An 18,198-nucleotide genomic window follows, 5' to 3' on the forward strand; every position below is an offset into this window, starting at 1 on the left:
AAGAAATAGAAAGGGAAGGAAAACTTCCCGACTCATTCTATGAAGCCAGTATGACTTTGATTCCTAAACCAGACAGAGACCCAGTAAAAAAAGAGAACTACAGGCAAATATCCCCGATGAATATGGATGTAAAAATTCTCATTAAGATACTAGCAAATTGAAATCAACAGCATATAAAAAGAATGATTCATCATGACCAAGTGGGATTCATTCCTGGGATGCAGGGCTGGTTCAACATTTGCAAATCAATCAATGTGATACATCACGTTAATAAAAGAAAAGAGAAGAACCATATGATCCTGTCAATCGATGCAGAAAAGGCATTTGACAAAATTCAGCAAACTTTCTGAATAAAAACGCTTGAGAAAGTTGGGATTGAAGGAACATACTTAAACATCATAAAAGCCATTTTTGAAAAGCCCACAGCTAATATGATCCTCAATGGGGAAAAACTGAGAGCTTTCCCCCTGAGATCAGGAACACGACAGGGATGTCCACTCTCACCGCTGTTGTTTAACATAGTGTTGGAAGTGCTAGCATCAGCAATCAGACAACAAAAGGAAATCGAAGGCATCAAAATTGGCAAAGATGAAGTCAAGCTTTCACTTTTTGCAGATGACATGATAATATACATGGAAAATCCAATAGACTCCACCAAAAGTCTGCTAGAACTGATACATGAATTCAGCAAAGTTGCAGGATACAAAATCAATGTACAGAAATCAGTTGCATTCTTATACACTAACAATGAAGCAACAGAAAGACAAATAAAGAAACTGATCCCGTTCACAACTGCACCAAGAAGCATAAAATACCTAGGAATAAACCTAACCAAAGATGTAAAAGATCTGTGTGCTGAAAACTATAGAAAGCTTATGAAGGGAACTGAAGAAGATATAAAGAAATGGAAAAACATTCTGTGCTCATGGATTGGAAGAATAAATATTGTCAAAATGTCAATACTACCCAAAGCTATCTACACATTCAATGCAATCCCAATCAAAATTGCACCAGCATTCTTCTCGAAACTAGAACAAGCAATTCTAAAATTCATATGGAACCACAAAAGGCCCCGAATAGCCAAAGGAATTTTGAAGAAGAAGACCAAAGCAGGAGGCATCACAATCCCAGACTTTAGCCTCTACTACAAAGCTGTCATCATCAAGACAGCATGGTATTGGCACAAAAACAGACACATAGACCAATGGAATAGAATAGAGACTCCAGAATTGGACGCACAAAAGTATGGCTGACTAATCCCTGACAAAGCAGGAAAAAATATCCAATGGAAAAAAGACAGCCTCTTTAACAAATGGTGCTGGGAGAACTGGACAGCAACCTGCAGAAGAATGAAACTAAACCACTTTCTTACCCATTCACAAAAATAAACTCAAAATGGATAAAGGACCTGAATGTGAGACAGGAAACCATCAAAACACTAGAGGAGAAAGCAGGAAAAGACCTTTCTGACCTCAGCTGCAGCAATTTCTTACTTGACACATCCCCAAAGGCAAGGGAATTAAAAGCAAAAATGAACTATTGGGACCTCATGAAGATAAACAGCCTCTGCACAGCAAAGGGAACAATCAACAAAACTAAAAGGCAACAACGGAATGGGAAAAGACATTTGTAAATGACATATCGGACAAAGGGCTAGTATCAAAATCTATAAAGAGCTCACCAAACTCCACACCCGAAAAACAAATAGCCCAGTGAAGAAATGGGCAGAAAACATGAATAGACACTTGTCTAAAGAAGACATCCGGATGGCCAACAGGCACATGAAAAGATGCTCAACGTCGCTCCTCATCAGGGAATTACAAATCAAAACCACACTCAGATATCACCTCACACCAGTCTGAGTGGCTAAAATGAACAAATCAGGAGACTATAGATGCTGGCGAGGATGTGGAGAAATGGGAACCCTCTTGCACTGTTGGTGGGAATGCAAGCTGGTGCAGCCACTCTGGAAAACAGTGTGGAGTTTCCTCAAAAAATTAAAAATAGACCTACCCTATGACCCAGCAATAGCACTGCTAGGAATTTACTCAAGGGATACAGGAGTAGTGATGCATAGGGGCACTTGTGCCCCAATGTTTATAGCAGCACTGTCAACAATAGCCAAATTGTGGAAAGAGCCTAAATGTCCATCAACTGATGAATGGATAAAGAAATTGTGGTTTATACACACAATGGAGTACTACGTGGCAATGAAAAAGAATGAAATATGGCCCTTTGTAGCAACGTGGATGGAACTGGAGAGTGTGATGCTAAGTGAAATAAGCCATACAGAGAAAGACAGATACCATATGGTTTCACTCTTATGTGGATCCTGAGAAACTTAACAGAAGGCCATGGGGGAGGGGAAGGAAAAATAAAAGAGGTTAGAGTGGGAGACAGCCAAAGCATAAGAGACTCTTAAAAACTGAGAACAAACTGAGGGTTGATGGGGGGTGGGAGGGAGGGGGGTGTAGGTGATGGGCATTGAAGAGGGCATCTTTTGGGATGAGCACTGGGTGTTGTATGGAAACCAATTTAACTATAAATTTCATATATTAAAAAATAAATAAATAAAAGAAAAGAAAAACAAAAAAATAAAGAAGAGTTAATATCTATTCTTTTGAAGCTGTTGCAAAAATAGAAATGGAAGGAAATCTTCCAAACTCATTCTATGAGGTCAGCATTACCTTGATTCCAAAACCGGACAAAGACCCCACTAAAAAGGAGATCTACAGACCAATTTCCCTGATGAATATTGACACAAAAATCCTCAACAAGTTACTAACCAACAGGATCCAACAATATATTAAAAAAATATTAACCACGATCAAGTGGATTTATTTCTGGGATGCAAGCCTTGTTTAATATCTGCAATTAAATCAATGTGATACATCACATTAATAATAATAGTAACACATTAAAGAATAAGAACTATACGATCCTCTCAATACATGCAGAGAAAGCATTTAACAAAATACATCATCCTTTCTTGATAAAAAAAAAAAACCTCAAGAAAGTAGGGATAGAAAGATCATACCTTAAGATCATAAAAACCATATATGAAAGACCCACCACGAAAATCATCCTCAATAGGGAAAACTGAGAGTTTTCTCCCTAAGGTCAGGAACACGACAAGGATATCCACTCTCACCACTATTACTCAACATAGTGTTAGAAGCCCTAGCCTCAGCAGTCAGACAACACAAAGAAATAAAAGGCATCCAAATCAGCAAGGAGGAAGCCAAACTCTGAGTCTTCACAGATGACATGATACTCTATATGGAAAACCCAAAAGATTCCACCAAAAAACTGGTAGAACTGATCCATGAATTCAGCAAAGTTGCAGGATATAAAATCAATGTACAGATATCAATTTCATTTCTATATACCAATAATGAAGCAGCAGAAAGAGAAATCAAGGAATTTATCCCATTTACAATTGCACCAAAAACCATAAAACACCTAGGAATAAACCTAACCAAAGAGGTGAAAAATCTATACACTGAAAACGATAGAAAGCTTATAAAAGAAATCAAAGAACACACACACACACACACACACACACACACACACACGCACACACACACAGAAAAGCATTCCATGCTCATGGATTGGAAGAAAAAATATTGTTAAAGTGTCAATACTACCCAAAGTAATCTATATCTTCAATGCAATCCCTATCAAAATAGTACCAGCATTCTTCACAGAGCTAGAATAAACAATTCTAAAATTTGTATGGAACCAGAAAGACTCCGAATAGCTAAAGTAATCCTGAAAAAGAAAACCAAGGCTGGAGGCATCACAATTCCAGGCTTTAAGATGTATTACAAAGCTCTAATCATCAAGACAGTGTGGCCCTGGCACAAAACCAGACACATAGATCAATGGAACAGAATAGAGAACCCAGAAATTGACCAACAAACGTATGGCCAACTAATCTTTGACAAAGCAGGAAAGGATATCCAATGGAAAAAGGCAGTTTCTTCAGCAAATGGTGTTGGTAAAACAGGAAAGTAACATACAGAAGAATGAACCTGGACCACTGTCTTATACATACACACAAATAAACTTGAAATGAATGAAATACCTAAACATAAGACAGGAAGCCATCAAAATCCTAGAGGAAAAAGCAGGCAAAAACCTCTTTGACCTCAGTCATGGCAACTTCTTACTCAACATATCTCTGGAAGCAAGGGAAACAAAAGCAAAAATGAACTATTGGGACCTCATCAAGATAAAAAGCTTCTGCACAGAGAAGGAATCAACATAACTAAAAGGCAAGTGATGGAATGTGGGAAGATATTTGCAAAGGACATATCAGATAAAGGGTTAGTATCCAAAATCTATAAAGAACTTACCAAACTCAACATCCAAAAAACAAATAATCCAGTGAAGAAATGGGCAAACGACATGAGTAGACAATTTTCCAAAGAAAACATCCAGATGGCTAACAGACACATGAAAAAATGCTCAACATCCCTCATCATTAGAGAAATGCAAATAAAAACCACAATGAGATACCACCTCACACCTGTCAGATGGCTAAAATTAACAACTGAAGCAACAACAGAGTTGGCGAGGATGTGAGGAAAGAGGAATTCCTTTGCACCATTGGTGGGAATGCAAACTGGTGCAGCCACTCTGGGACACAGTATGGAAGTTTCTCAAAAAATTAAAAATAGAACTACCCTACGACCCAGCATTGGACAACTAGGTATTTATCCAAAGGATACAGGAGTGCTGTTTTGAAGGGGCACATGCACCCACCCCTGTATTTATAACAACACTATCAACAATAGCCAAAGTATGGAAAGAGCCCAAATGTCCATTGACTGATGAATGCATAAAGAAGATGTGGTATATATATGCAATGGAATATTAATGGGCAATCAAAACAAATGAAATCTTGCCATTTGAAACAATGTAGATGGAACTAGAGTGTATTATGTTAAGCAAAATTAGTCAGAGAAAGACAAATATATGACTTCACTCATGTGGAATTTAAGATATAAAACAGATGAATATAAGGTAAGGGGAGCAAAAATAGTATAAAAACAGGGAGGGGGACAAGACATAAGAGACTCTTAAATACAAACAGAACAAACTGAGGGTTGCTGGAGGGGTTGTAGGTAGGGCGATGGGTTAAATGGGCAAGGGACATTAAGGACAACACTTGGGATAAACATTGGTGGTTATATGTAGGGGATGAATCACTGGATTCTATTCCTGAAATCATTATTGCACTATATGCTAATTAACTTGGATGTAAATTTAAAAAAAGATATGCCCCCTCCCCCCAAAAAAAAGAATTGCCAGGTGTATATATACAGTGGAATATTACTCAGCCATTAAAAAGAATGAAATCTTGCCATTTGCAATAACATGGATGGAGTTAGAATACGTTATGCTACACAAAATTAGAGAAAGACAAATACCATATGATTTCACTCATATGTGGAGTTTAAGAAACAAAACAAATGAACATAGGGGAAGGGGGGAAAAAGAGGGAAGCAAACCACAAGAGACTCTTAACAATAGAGAACAAACTGTTGATGGAAGGTGTTGGGCTAAATTGAAGATGGGCTAAATTGATGATGGGGATTAAGGAGAGTACTTGTGATGACCACTGAGTGTTGTATTTAAGTGATGAATCACTAAAGCCTACACCTGCACCCAATTTTACTATATGTGTTAACTAATTAGAATTTAAATAAAAACTTGAAATAAAAAAATTGGCAGGTAGTAAGTATTAACAGGCTCCGGTAATGGAGCTTATAGTTGTTACTCTACAGTCCCCAAAGTGAGGGCATCACAGATCCAATAACACTCCAGCTGCAAACAGAAAAAATCAGTTTCTCTCAAGATATCTAGAACTTTCAAAATGTGGACACTTACAAATCTTACTTCTATTCCTCCATTGCAAAACCCACTCATATTTATTCTACCATCCTAAGTCTGAGCTGATAGAATGCAACCACCTAAGGCAAGTTACAGGTCTTTTCTGGGCCTCAATTTCCTTATCTGTAAAATAAAGGCTTGTATTCATTATTTGTAGGGTGCCCCTCCTGCGCTAAAAAGGTAAAAGACGGTAAGTAGCTTTGAAAAAGAAAAGTTTGTCTTGAAAAGCTGTCTGATTTTGTTTTCTGTTGTGCAAAGCTAAAAATCACTCTTTACACCCCTCTTTTAGTGAATTTGAAGCCACTGTGGGAAACAGGTCAGAAAGAATGGGAGAGTGGGATATCATCCACTTTCACCTCCCTCCCCCAATCTTATTTGACTCACGGGGATGTGCCAATTGCCTTTGTACCAAGGTTTAGTGAGCCTTTAAATATTTCAAGATGTATGAGACATTATCCCCTGTTATCTTTTATTCTGATAACAAGCTGTCTGGGCCCTCTGCCAAAGACCCAATATCTTTGTGCAGTTCTACATGAATATGATTTTTCTCTATGCCATGGTCACCATTAGGGAAGATAAATAAAACTAACATTGGCAATGAGGACACTTACCTTTCTATTGTTTCTTATATAATGAAAGAAAAAGTTCATCATTACAACACTGCAACACCAGCATGAAGACTGGTGTCTCTTGGACTGGAAAAGATAGATTGGGGGTTGTTATTATGAGTGGCCTGAACAGATGTTACTTGATAGGTCCCTATCTATCAACCAGGAGATATTTTTATGTCAAAGAAAACTCTCCCTCATTCTGTTATACAAGTAGAGATTCTGTCCTTTGTGTCCTTAATAGGTTCTTACAAACATGTAAATGGTAAAGAGTTAAAGAAAAAAATAAGATCATAATTCAAAAGTTTCTAAATTTCAGTCCTAGACTATTAGTGATAGGAATGCTCCTTAGGGGGGAAAGAGGAGGATAGATAATCAAATCAGTTTGGAAATAAGAATTATAATCCAAATCTGGAGTCTCTATTCCATTGGTCTGTGTCTGTTTTTGTGCCAATACCGTACTGTCTTGATGATCACAGCTTTGTAGTAGAGGCTAAAGTCTGGGACTGTGATGCCTCCCTCTTTGGTTTTCTTCTTCAATATTACCTTGGCTATTTGGGGTCTTTTGTGGTTCCATAAAATTTTAGGATTGCTTGTTCTAGCTTCGAGAAGAGTGCTGGTTACAATTTTGGTTGGGATTGCATGGAATGTGTAGATTGCTTTGGGTAGTATTGACATTTTAACAATATTTATTCTTCCATTGTATGGCCAACTAATCTTTGACAAAGCAGGAAAGAATATCCAACGGAAAAAAGACAGCCTCTTTAACAAACGGTGCTGGGAGAACTGGACAGCAACATGCAGAAGAATGAAACTAAACCACTTTCTTACATCATTCACAAAAATAAACTCAAAATGGATGAAGCAACTGAATGTGAGATAGGAAACTATCAAAACCCTAGAGGAGAAAGCAGGAAAAAACCTCTCTGACCTCAGCCGCAGCAATTTCTTACTCAACACATCTCCAAAGGCAAAGGAATTAAAAGCAAAAATGAACTATTGGGACCTCATGAAGATAAAAAGCTTCTGCACTGCAAAGGAAACAATCAACAAAACTAAAAGGCAACCAATGGAATGGGAAAAGATATTTGCAAATGACATATCGGACAAAGGGCTAGTATCCAAAATCTACAAAGAACTAACCAAACTCCACACCCCCCAAAAAAAATCCAGTGAAGAAATGGGCAGAAAACACGAATAGACACTTTTCTAAAGAAGACATTCAGATGGTCAACAGGTACATGAAAAGATGCCTCAATGTCACTCATCATCAGGGAAATAAAAATCAAAACCACACTGAGATACCACACCTCACGCCAGAGTGGCTAAAATGAACAAATCGGGAGACTACAGATGCTGGTGAGGATGTGGAGAAATCGGAACCCTCTTGTACTGTTGGTAGGAATGCAAACTGGGGCAGCCGCTCTGGAAAACAGTGTGCAGGTTCCTCAAAAAATTAAAAACAGATCTATCCTATGACCCAGGAATAGCACTGCTAGGAATTTACCCAAGGAATACAGGAATGCTGATGCATAGGGGCACTTGTACTCCAATGTTTATAGCAGCACTTTCAACAATAGGCAAATTATGGAAAGAGCCTAAATGTCCATCAAATGACGAATGGATAAAGAAGAAGTGGTTTATATATACAATGGAATACCACTTGGCAATGAGAAAGAATGAAATCTGGCCATTTGTAGCAATGTGGATGGAACTAGAGGGCATTATGCTAAGTGAAATAATTCAGGCAGAGAAAGATACCATATATTTTCACTCATATGTGTCTCTTGAGAATATTAACAGAAGGCCATGGGGGAGGGGAAGGGGAAAAAAAGTTACAGAGAGTGAAGGAGGCAAACCATAACAGACTCTTAAATACTGAGAACAGACTGAGGGTTGATGGGGGGTGGGGGAGAGGGGAAAGTGGGTGATGGGCATTGAGGAGGGCACCTGTTGGAATGAGCACTGGGTGTTTTATAGAAACCAATTTGACAATAAATTAAAGAATAAATAATAAAAAAGATTTAAAAAAGAGTTATAATCCATTACCAGAAAATATCTTTTTAGAGAGCAACTGACAGCCTGTGAGAATAGGACAGATCCAGGATAGGAACTCTATTTATGATAGATCCTGTGTTGGCAAATGAAAACAGCTGTCCCCTGGCACAGAGGAGTACCCAAAAAGGAAGGACAGAAAAGCCCACACACCTCAGACACAATCAACCCTTATTTCAAGCCGCAGGGTCCTTACCCGGTATTTCTTTTCTTGTTCAAATTTTTCTTCAAATTTCCTAATTTTTCGCTTGAGGCTCTGGATGTGCTTGGTGAGCTGGGTAATGGTCTGTGGCTCCTTGCCATCACCACAGCCACACCGTGAAGAACTTCGTGGCCTGTAATGATTGCAGGGAGGGAGAGAATCATCAAAAACCATGGTCTTCCCATAAACATTGCTGCTGGTCTACAAACGAAGCTTCCTGGATTATCAGAGAGGATAGGCCATTTTTGATGAGTCTACCATGGTGGCATTTACTTATTAATAGAGACCACTGATCAAAGAATTCCATTATGGGACAATGCTATCAGGGAATTTAGTGCAGAAATGTCAGAATATTATTCTAGGAAGTGCATTTCCTAAAGTTTGGAAGAGGCCAATTTAAGACAAAAAGAAATAGCCTGCTGTGGCATTATCCCTAACATGTTGCACCTAATAACATTTTTAAAGAAGATATAGATAAGTAGTTAATTTTCTTGACACAACAGAGCCTTGTGAATCTAATAAGAATGGACCCCCACCTCCAGAAAATGCATTGACCCTCTCACATAGCCCACAGTTTACAATAGCAATAATCCACTAACTCCCTCAAATCCATCAATAGACAGCCTGCAAGGTGAGATTTGGAAAATTCATTAATGACAGCAGAAGTTACTAAGGAGAAACTAGGATTCTCTGTACATATTTTCAGTCAAGGGACACTCATTTTAGTTTTGAATCAAAATTATTTGTAGATTTTTTTTAAAAAAGTGCATAGTTTCACACTTTTTTGGGGGAGTGGAGGGCAGCTATTGTAAGCTGCTACTCTTGTGGAATCTAAGAAGAAATTGAGGTAGACAACTCCCAAGCACTGCTGCAAGCTATCCCTTGAAGCCACTGTTGGGCATGCAAAGAATATTGAGCTTACCAAGAAGGATACTCCTGATATTTGCATAGACATATTCTTACTTAGGACTCTGGTCATTTGACCAAAAATGTTCAAACATGTAAGCTCTGGGGTATTCCTGCATCTCATGACCATTTCCTCCTGAGATGGCAAGACCTGACACGGTATTCCCAAATAGAAAGTACACTGATTCTTGCCATTCATTGCTCAGGTCTTGCGGTTGTATTTGATAGGCATGTCTGCACTATTTCAGACACAGACTTCATTATAGGTTATAAATGTATTTGAAAAAGTGGATGAAATGAAGATAAGGTTTTCTTACATCATAAACTGCTGAGTGCTGGGTGGAGAAGGGGCTGATTCAGGGTCTAAGTTGAATCTCTGGCTTTGGCTGAAGATGGAGCATCGTGGTGACAGCAGTGGGTTATCACCGTCAGTGATGTGATAGAGAAGCCTGCTAGTCCCGACAGACTGGAGGTCTTCTGGTGCACTGTCTGCTTCATTCTGCCCATCTTTGTGGGCTGGTGCAGGGTCTGAGGAAACAAGATAAATCATCAAGATTCAGAAATGACAGAGGCCTTGAGACTGTCATGTTCCTAAGTAAAGATCATAAACATTCATTATAATGTCTGGCTTCTTTGTCATTTCTTCTTTCTGGGGATATGAAAGGCTTTCAAAGTACTGTTATGTTTATTCTCAGAGAAACTGGATAGAAAATATTACAAAGCCACTAACAAAAAAAAAATGGAAACACAAATTATTTTGGTATAAATTTAAAGTAATGATTCAGTAATGATTCCATTTTACGTAAAAATCATACATTTATAGGGGCGCCTGGGTGGCGCAGTCGGTTAAGCGTCCGACTTCAGCCAGGTCACGATCTCGCGGTCCGGGAGTTCGAGCCCCGCGTCAGGCTCTGGGCTGATGGCTCAGAGCCTGGAGCCTGTTTCCGATTCTGTGTCTCCCTCTCTCTCTGCCCCTCCCCCATTCATGCTCTGTCTCTCTCTGTCCCAAAAATAAATAAACGTTGAAAAAAATTAAAAAAAAAAATCATACATTTATGTGTACAAGTAAGTGCACTAAAATACCAAAGAAGCTACTTAGCAACTACAAAGCATGGAAGAATTAGGAATGATTTTTTTTCTCCTCCAAAATTTTTTGTAGCATTTTATTTTTGACAAAAATTAAAAAACAAGAACAAAACAGATTCCAAATCCTGTCTCCAGCTACGTCTGTGTCTGAATTCTATGATCACTCCCCTTTTATTTTTTTTAATGTTTATTTTTGAGAGAGAGAGAGAGAGAGAGAGAAAGAGAGAGAGAGAGAGAGAGAGAGAGTGCAAGCAGGAGGGGCAAAGAGAGAAGGAGACCCAGAATCCAAAGCAGGCTCCAGGCTCTGAGCTGTCAGAACAGAGACCAACACAGGGCTCAAACTGTTGAACTGTGAGCTCATGACCTGAGCCAAAGTCCGATGCTTAACCTACTGAGCCACCCAGGGGCCCAGATCACTCTCCCTTTAAATGAACTCATTAACTTCCCACCTCAGGGCCAGTCCAGAGAGTGGGCACACCTGTGCTCTAGAGGAAGGGCAGATAAGTGAGGAATATGAAGACACTGAGTCAGAGTGGCCAGGTGAGACTCTCTACATCAGGGGGCTCTAGACAGTTATTTGAGCAGAAGCCAAAACAAACTCCTTCTCAATTTTGCCCAGCAAACAACTCAGGACAATTCAAGGCTTTCTTTTATTCTTACCCCAAATAAAGAGAAAAACATGCTTTCTGGGTGAATAAGCAGAATCTGAAAACACTGACAATCCACTTTTCCAAAATAAACATTTATCACAATTTGGTGCCGGATGACTCTTAATCAGGTTTAGAATGGCTCATATTCTCCAGAGCTTGAAATGCAATTTGCTTTGTGCAACATCAAAGGTCTGATCCCTTGTGTGCTTTCAATTGGCTTCTTCCCTGTTGGGTTTCAGACTGGGAGCCTGGATAATGCCTCCAATGTGCCTGTGAAGCTCACTAACAGCATTCTATCAGTGGCTGAGCTGGCCAGAAGTGCATGAGATGAGGGCTGGTGAAGAGGTGGGGCCAGATGAACACCAGTGCCCAGGTCTGAAGCAAGGTGTGTCCGTGTGTCTGACAACTCACCACAGGCAACACCCTGGCTAAGAATAATTTACCCAGAAAACACAGTTTGGCAGGAGCCTTAAAGAGTAACAGGAGTAAGAGTTACTAATCAATAAATGTTACTAATCAACAACATATGCTAACAATCACCTTCAAAGCCCACCAGGAGGTATACTGGTGCTTACCAAATCCTTTCAATAAACCATTAGGCCCCAAAAAGAAATGCATTTTATTCATATTACCTGTTTCTGGACAGAATCTTTTGGTAATAATGATGGGGAAGAAGAGAATTTTTAGCAAGCACCTGGGACCAGTGTATTTTTGTTGAAATGGGAAAGGTCTGAGGCATTCAGCCCTTCAGCTCAGCTGTGGCCCTAGGGTCAAAATGAACATGAGTCTCTTGGTGCTGCTTTGTAATGCCAAATGGAGGCACTTGGGCTCCTAGCCATTTGACTGAAGTGGAGGCAAGAAGAGAGCTTAGCTTCTGAAACCTACAGGGTCCTATGATGGAACTTCATAAGATCACAGATCACTCTGAATGGCTCCTTTTGAATTGCATTACAATTAAATCCATAAACCTCCATTTATATGGTGTGTGCTTCTGTGGGCACTCATGTCATTTGCTGCCTACTTAACATCCCAAACCCCCTGCCCTAGATTTACCACTAGAGGAAGCAGAGAGCCACAAAGACCTAGAAGCACCAAGCTGAAAACCAACAAAAAGTCAAAAATTGGTAATTTGGTAGTGCTTCAGTTATGTATTCAAACTCATTATTTGAATTGAGAAGTGGCTTAATTAAATTAGATGGTGCATGTGTGTGGGCACTTGCACACACAGAATTATTGAGTTCCTTGCTCAGAAGAGGCCAGCACAGATTCTGAGGCAGCCATTGCTGCTATCATCCTGGGAATAGAGCCCAGGTCAGCTCTTACAGACCCTGCTCCCCAACAGGGAAAAGCTTACTGCGGTTTCTGATGCTTCTCAGTTGAGTATGTTACTTTGTCTTCCGAAGGACAGGGCTGCTTGCTATAGGGCCCCTCATGTGATGCAGTGTGATTTAAAGGAAGGGGCCTAGGAACCAGGAATTTTGGTGTGCTTATACTTTCTTGTGAAGTTCCAGGGACTTCCTGACCTCTCTCAGTGTCTTTGTTTGGCCCATCTTACAGAGCTGTGACAGGAAAGTAAAAAGAGGTTGCTGCACATTGTGCCTGGAGTTAACAGTATTGTGCCGTACACTTAAAAAGTTGTTAAGAGTATATATCTATGTCAAAAAAACAGAACTTCAGGTAAAAAAAAGGTGTAGATCTCATGTTATTACCACAATTAAAAAAAAACCTATTTCTTCTTTTCTTTTCTAAAAGAAATCTTATTTTCTAAAATTTCTATAATGAATAAATCTTAATTTTATAGGAGGAAAAAACAATCAATGTTAATATTTTTAAAAAAGTTTGAAAGAAAATGAGCATTCCTGAGAATGTGAGAAACAACCCCAGGGATGCCACAACAGAGAGCAAAGATTATGAGTTGGAGTCTCAGGTCTACCATTTGTTTAGAAAGACTTCAGAAATGTTGGGCCTTTTTATTTTTTTTTTATTTTTTTTTTAATTTTTTTTTCAACGTTTATTTATTTTTGGGACAGAGAGAGACAGAGCATGAACGGGGGAGGGGCAGAGAGAGGGAGACACAGAATCGGAAACAGGCTCCAGGCTCTGAGCCATCAGCCCAGAGCCAGACGCCGGGCTCGAACTCACGGACCGCGAGATCGTGACCTGGCTGAAGTCGGACGCTTAACCGACTGCGCCACCCAGGCGCCCCTGTTGGGCCTTTTTAAACATGGATTTTTTTTTTCACTTGTAAAATGGAGAGAATGATGGTACCTGCCTCACAAGACTAAGTGAGGATGAAGATGAAATGAAATAAAACTATATCTTCTACAAAATTTTTGCCATATCCACATAAACCTATGTTTACTCCCTGTCCCTCTCTCTCTCTCTGCGCGCACACACACACACACACCAAACTTATGATGGTTCAATTTATGATTTTTTGATGTTACGATGGTGTGAAAGTGATAACATTCAGTAGAAACCATACTTTGAATTTTGAAATTGGATCTTCTCCTGGGATAGCTTTGTGTGGTACGATACTCTCTTGTGATGCTGGGCAGTGGCAGTGAGCCACAGCTCACAGTCAGCCATGCAGTCACAAGGGTAAACCACCAATACACTTAAAACCATTCTCTATACAGCCATTTTTGTTTCCACTTTTGGTACAGTGTTCAATAAATTACATGATATTCAACTTCATAAAATAGACTTTATGTTAGATAATTTTGCTCAACTGTAGGCTAATGTAAGTGTTCTGAGAACCTATTCATGTAGGCTAGGCTAAGTTAGATTGCTTAGTAGTCTAGGTGTATTTCATGGATTTTTTTAAAAAGTTTTTTTTAATGTTTTTTTATTTACTTCGAGAGAGAGACAGAAAGAACAGAGTATGGTGGCAGAGACAGAGGGAGAGAAAGAATCCCAAGCAGGCTCTGCGTTGTCAGTGCAGAGCCCAACATGGGGCTCAAACTCACGAACCATGAGACTATGACCCGAGACAAAATCCAGAGGCAGACATTTAACCTACTGAGACACCCAGGTGCCCCTCTGTGAATTTTTGATTTACAATATTTTCAGCTTACAGTGTGTTACCTGGATGCAACCCTATTATAAGTCAAAGAAAATCTGAAGATCTGTATATAGATATAGAGTAGAATATGTACAAAAGAGTACATATTTTATATAAATTAATATATTTACTATGTATTTTAAATGGATAGATAAAATTTCAACCTATAATTGTTTTTATTTTTTAATTTTGGCTTCATCTTAAGTTATGGTGGTCAAGACATAATTAATTTGATGTGCTAGTTACTATTTTTCTTACTAATACACATTAAAATAAATTTCTAGTAAAACTAACAATATTTGCCCATGGACCTTTGTCTAGCATATTTGGTGAAACACTGAGATAAGGCATAGAAGCTGCTAAACATAGTAACCATGAGAACCATCATTTTATAGTAATTATCATCATCAGAATAAGGAACTGAATATTATCTTCTCTTATTGAACATGAATTATACTCAGAATCCCTGTGGGGTTAATAAGGGAAATGAGAACCAATATACCCCTCAACATATTGTCCCTCCTATCAGTTCTTAGTTATAAATAAGAATAATCATATGTAATATTTCTGGAGTAACTCACTTATTTCTTCAAACCTGTAAGAGTTTTTGCATGTATTTAATCTTCATAACAACCACATGAGGCTGATAGTAATATGATCTCCATTTTAAATTCAGTATGCAGGGTGATATAAACTATGTTAGTTCCAGGGAGGGTTTGACCAGTGTCCATGGTAGAAGACTCCACATCTCTGACCCTGGGAGCCAACGGATGTTTCCGGTGGCCCACTTACTGAGCAGTAGGGAACAAAGAAGAGAAATAATTGTCATCAGTGCGTGAAGGCCAAGAGACCACTTCTGATCTTGCTGCAACCCCAGACAGAAACAGATGTTGTATTATAGCTGTTTAATAAGTCAGTCAGATTTAAAAATATATCTAATATGAATTTTTAAGCAATTAAAAATTCAAATAAATCTCTATCTGCAACCATTTGAGATGTACTGTTGAAATATAATTGAGTAATAAATTAGCCATAGTCTTGTGGATTTGTTAATTTGCACTCTTGGGTTTAGCCTTCATAGTGGGCTTTTATAGGTAGCATTCAGGTACATTCCAAAATGCCAAATGTCAGCCTTTATTGGTTTTAAAAGCTAGATAAGTCAAAAGTATGTCCATAATTCTAACAAGGTACAAGCATTAGAGTTCTCAGCCAGCCTCTCCAAAACAACGGAAGGATACACAGTGGGTTCAGTTTTAGGTATGTTGAATTTGAGCACCTGAAGGCACTTAGCAGGTTAGCTATGGGGTTACAACAGAAAGTACATGGGTAATCTTGAAGTCATCCCAGTAACTAAATCTGGGGACACAGGTGAGATTGCTTGCTCAGAGACTACCTACCAAGAGGTGAGCAGCAGTATCTCCAAGGCTAGATTGGGTGGGGCTAAGCATAAGGACAGATGGAAGAGAGATTCCTCATTGGTAAGGCTGGCTGAGTCACCAAGTGGGGTGTGGGTGGCACTCCAAGTAGGCTTCTTAGTGCCAGCTTCTGTGGACAACCACCAGAAACATCAGTGAGGTAGAAGGGTGGGAAATTTGTCACTGTGAAAGCAGGGCTGGGCCTTATGGAAGGCACTCTGCAGGTCTAAGAGTCACTTTGCCATCATGGTTAAAAGCACAGGATTTAAAAAAAAGCACATTCATAGCAGCACTCTCAACAATAGCCAAATTATGGAAAGAGCCTAAATGTCCATCAACTGATGAATGGATAAAGAAATTGTGGTATATATACACAATGGAATACTATGTGGCAATGAGAAAAAATGAAATATAGCCTTTTGTAGCAACGTGGATGGAACTGGAGAGTGTAATGCTATGTGAAATAAGCCATACAGAGAAAGACAGATACCATATGGTTTCACTCTTATGTGGATCCTGAGAAACTTAACAGGAACCCATGGGGGAGGGGAAGGAAAAAAAAAAAAAAGAGGTTAGAGTGGGAGAGAGCCAAAGCATAAGAGACTGTTAAAAACTGAGAACAAACTGAGGGTTGATGGGGGGTGGGAGGGAGGGGAGGGTGGGTGATGGGTATTGAGGAGGGCACCTTTTGGGATGAGCACTGGGTGTTGTATGGAAACCAATTTGTCAATAAATTTCATATATATAAAAAAAAAGAGCACAGAGGTTAAAAAAATTTTTTTTAATATTTTATTATTTATTTTTGAGAGAGGCAGAGCATGAGTAGGGGAGGGGCAAAGAGAGAGGGAAACACAGAATCTGAAGCAGCTCCAGGCTCTGAGCTCTCAGCACAGAGCCCAATATGGGGCAGAACTCACAAACCGCGAGATCATAACCTGAGCTGAAGTCGGTTCGTGACTGGAGCTGAAGTTGGACGCTTAACCGACTGAGCCACCTAGGCGCCCCTCACAGAGGATTTTTCATACTCTCAGAAACACCTAGATTGAAGCCCCAGTTTTGTCATGTATGTGACCTGGGACACATTATTCTCTCTTTACATTCCCAGTTTTCCCACCTATATAATGGGAATTCATTCATTCAGCAAATGTTTATTAGCCATCTACTGCATGCCAGAGCCCTGTTTCAGGGAAGGATGACAAAACAGTATCTACCTCATAAATTGTTGGAGAATTGAAAAGAAGACAAGGAATCTCAAGTGCTTAGGACAGTGCCCCAGGGGAGGGGATATAACCCATCAATAAATGTTACTTGCTGTTGTTTTGTATTTATGGTGGTATCTTTTACCTAGTTAAGAAACTTGGTAGAAGAGTTGGCTGGGGGAAAGGAAGATAAATTCAGTTCTAGATACCCTGAGTTAACAGGCAGTTTTGGTCATCCAGTGCAGGTGTCCAGGAGGCCCTGGATATGTGTAGGTATGGAACTCAGGAGACAGAGTCCAGCTGGGTTTGATCTCAGCATATACTTCCCCAAATCTGTCATCTGCAGGAGGAGGCAGAGCCGTCTGCCTCATTTTCATTTTGAAGGAGTCAATGTACTGATTACAATTAAAATGAATGGCTAATAGGTGAGGGCATTGGGTTAGCTGAATAATGAAAAATCCCAAATTTCTCCCTAAAACCCAGAAAACTACATGGATCAAGAAGCCTCAGCTCAGATCTAAACATTTTCCTTTCATCTGCATTTTTAAATACAATCTTCTAATTAAATTTCCATCAGTAAATACAGAACCAGGTTTTAGGTTTTTGAGTAGTTTTATTTTTCTTTTTGGTATTTTTTTTACTGCATGATTGTTGTAAGGTCAAGTACATTTTTTAAGTAAGCTCTACACCCAATGTGGGGCTTGAACTCATGACCTTGAAATCAAGAGTTGCATGCTCTATTGACTGAGCCAGGCAGGCACCCTTGTGAATAGTTCTTAAGTTAAATTTAACTTCATACCTCTTGTTTCCTAGAAAATTATAAGAGGACAATTTCAGAATATTTTTTTCTTGAGTTGTTGTGATTATATCTAACATAAGCAATACTTTTACCAAGGAAACATAACATATATAAATCATAGAAATACCCAAATACATAAATCTTCAGGGTATATTGTCACTGATTATTTTACAAGTCCAATAATAACTCACATGCAGTTTCATAATAGACAATAAGGAAGATGTGATATATACAATGGAATATTACTCAGCAATCAAAAAGAATGAAATCTTGCCATTTTCAATGACATGGATGGAACTACAGTGTATGTACTATG

General features: G+C 39.1%; 1 protein-coding gene across 5 annotated transcripts in view; it reads right to left on the minus strand.

The window, feature by feature from the left end:
• FAM13C (family with sequence similarity 13 member C) overlaps window positions 1-18,198 on the minus strand; it is a 167,331-nt gene that overhangs the window by 25,221 nt on the left and 123,912 nt on the right. For all 5 annotated transcript variants that reach the window (XM_047071765.1, XM_047071742.1, XM_047071773.1 and 2 more), the window contains 2 exons: window positions 9,987-10,197; window positions 8,758-8,896 (listed from right to left, as the gene is read on the minus strand). In XM_047071765.1, the coding sequence (XP_046927721.1) occupies window positions 8,758-8,896; window positions 9,987-10,197 (350 nt within the window). The remainder of the gene's footprint in view (window positions 1-8,757; window positions 8,897-9,986; window positions 10,198-18,198) is intronic.

The sequence above is a fragment of the Lynx rufus genome, unplaced genomic scaffold (genome assembly GCF_022079265.1).
Source record: "Lynx rufus isolate CCGP_SWC_20201006 ecotype Redwood Valley unplaced genomic scaffold, mLynRuf1.p SCAF_11, whole genome shotgun sequence".
NCBI lineage: Eukaryota > Metazoa > Chordata > Mammalia > Carnivora > Felidae > Lynx > Lynx rufus.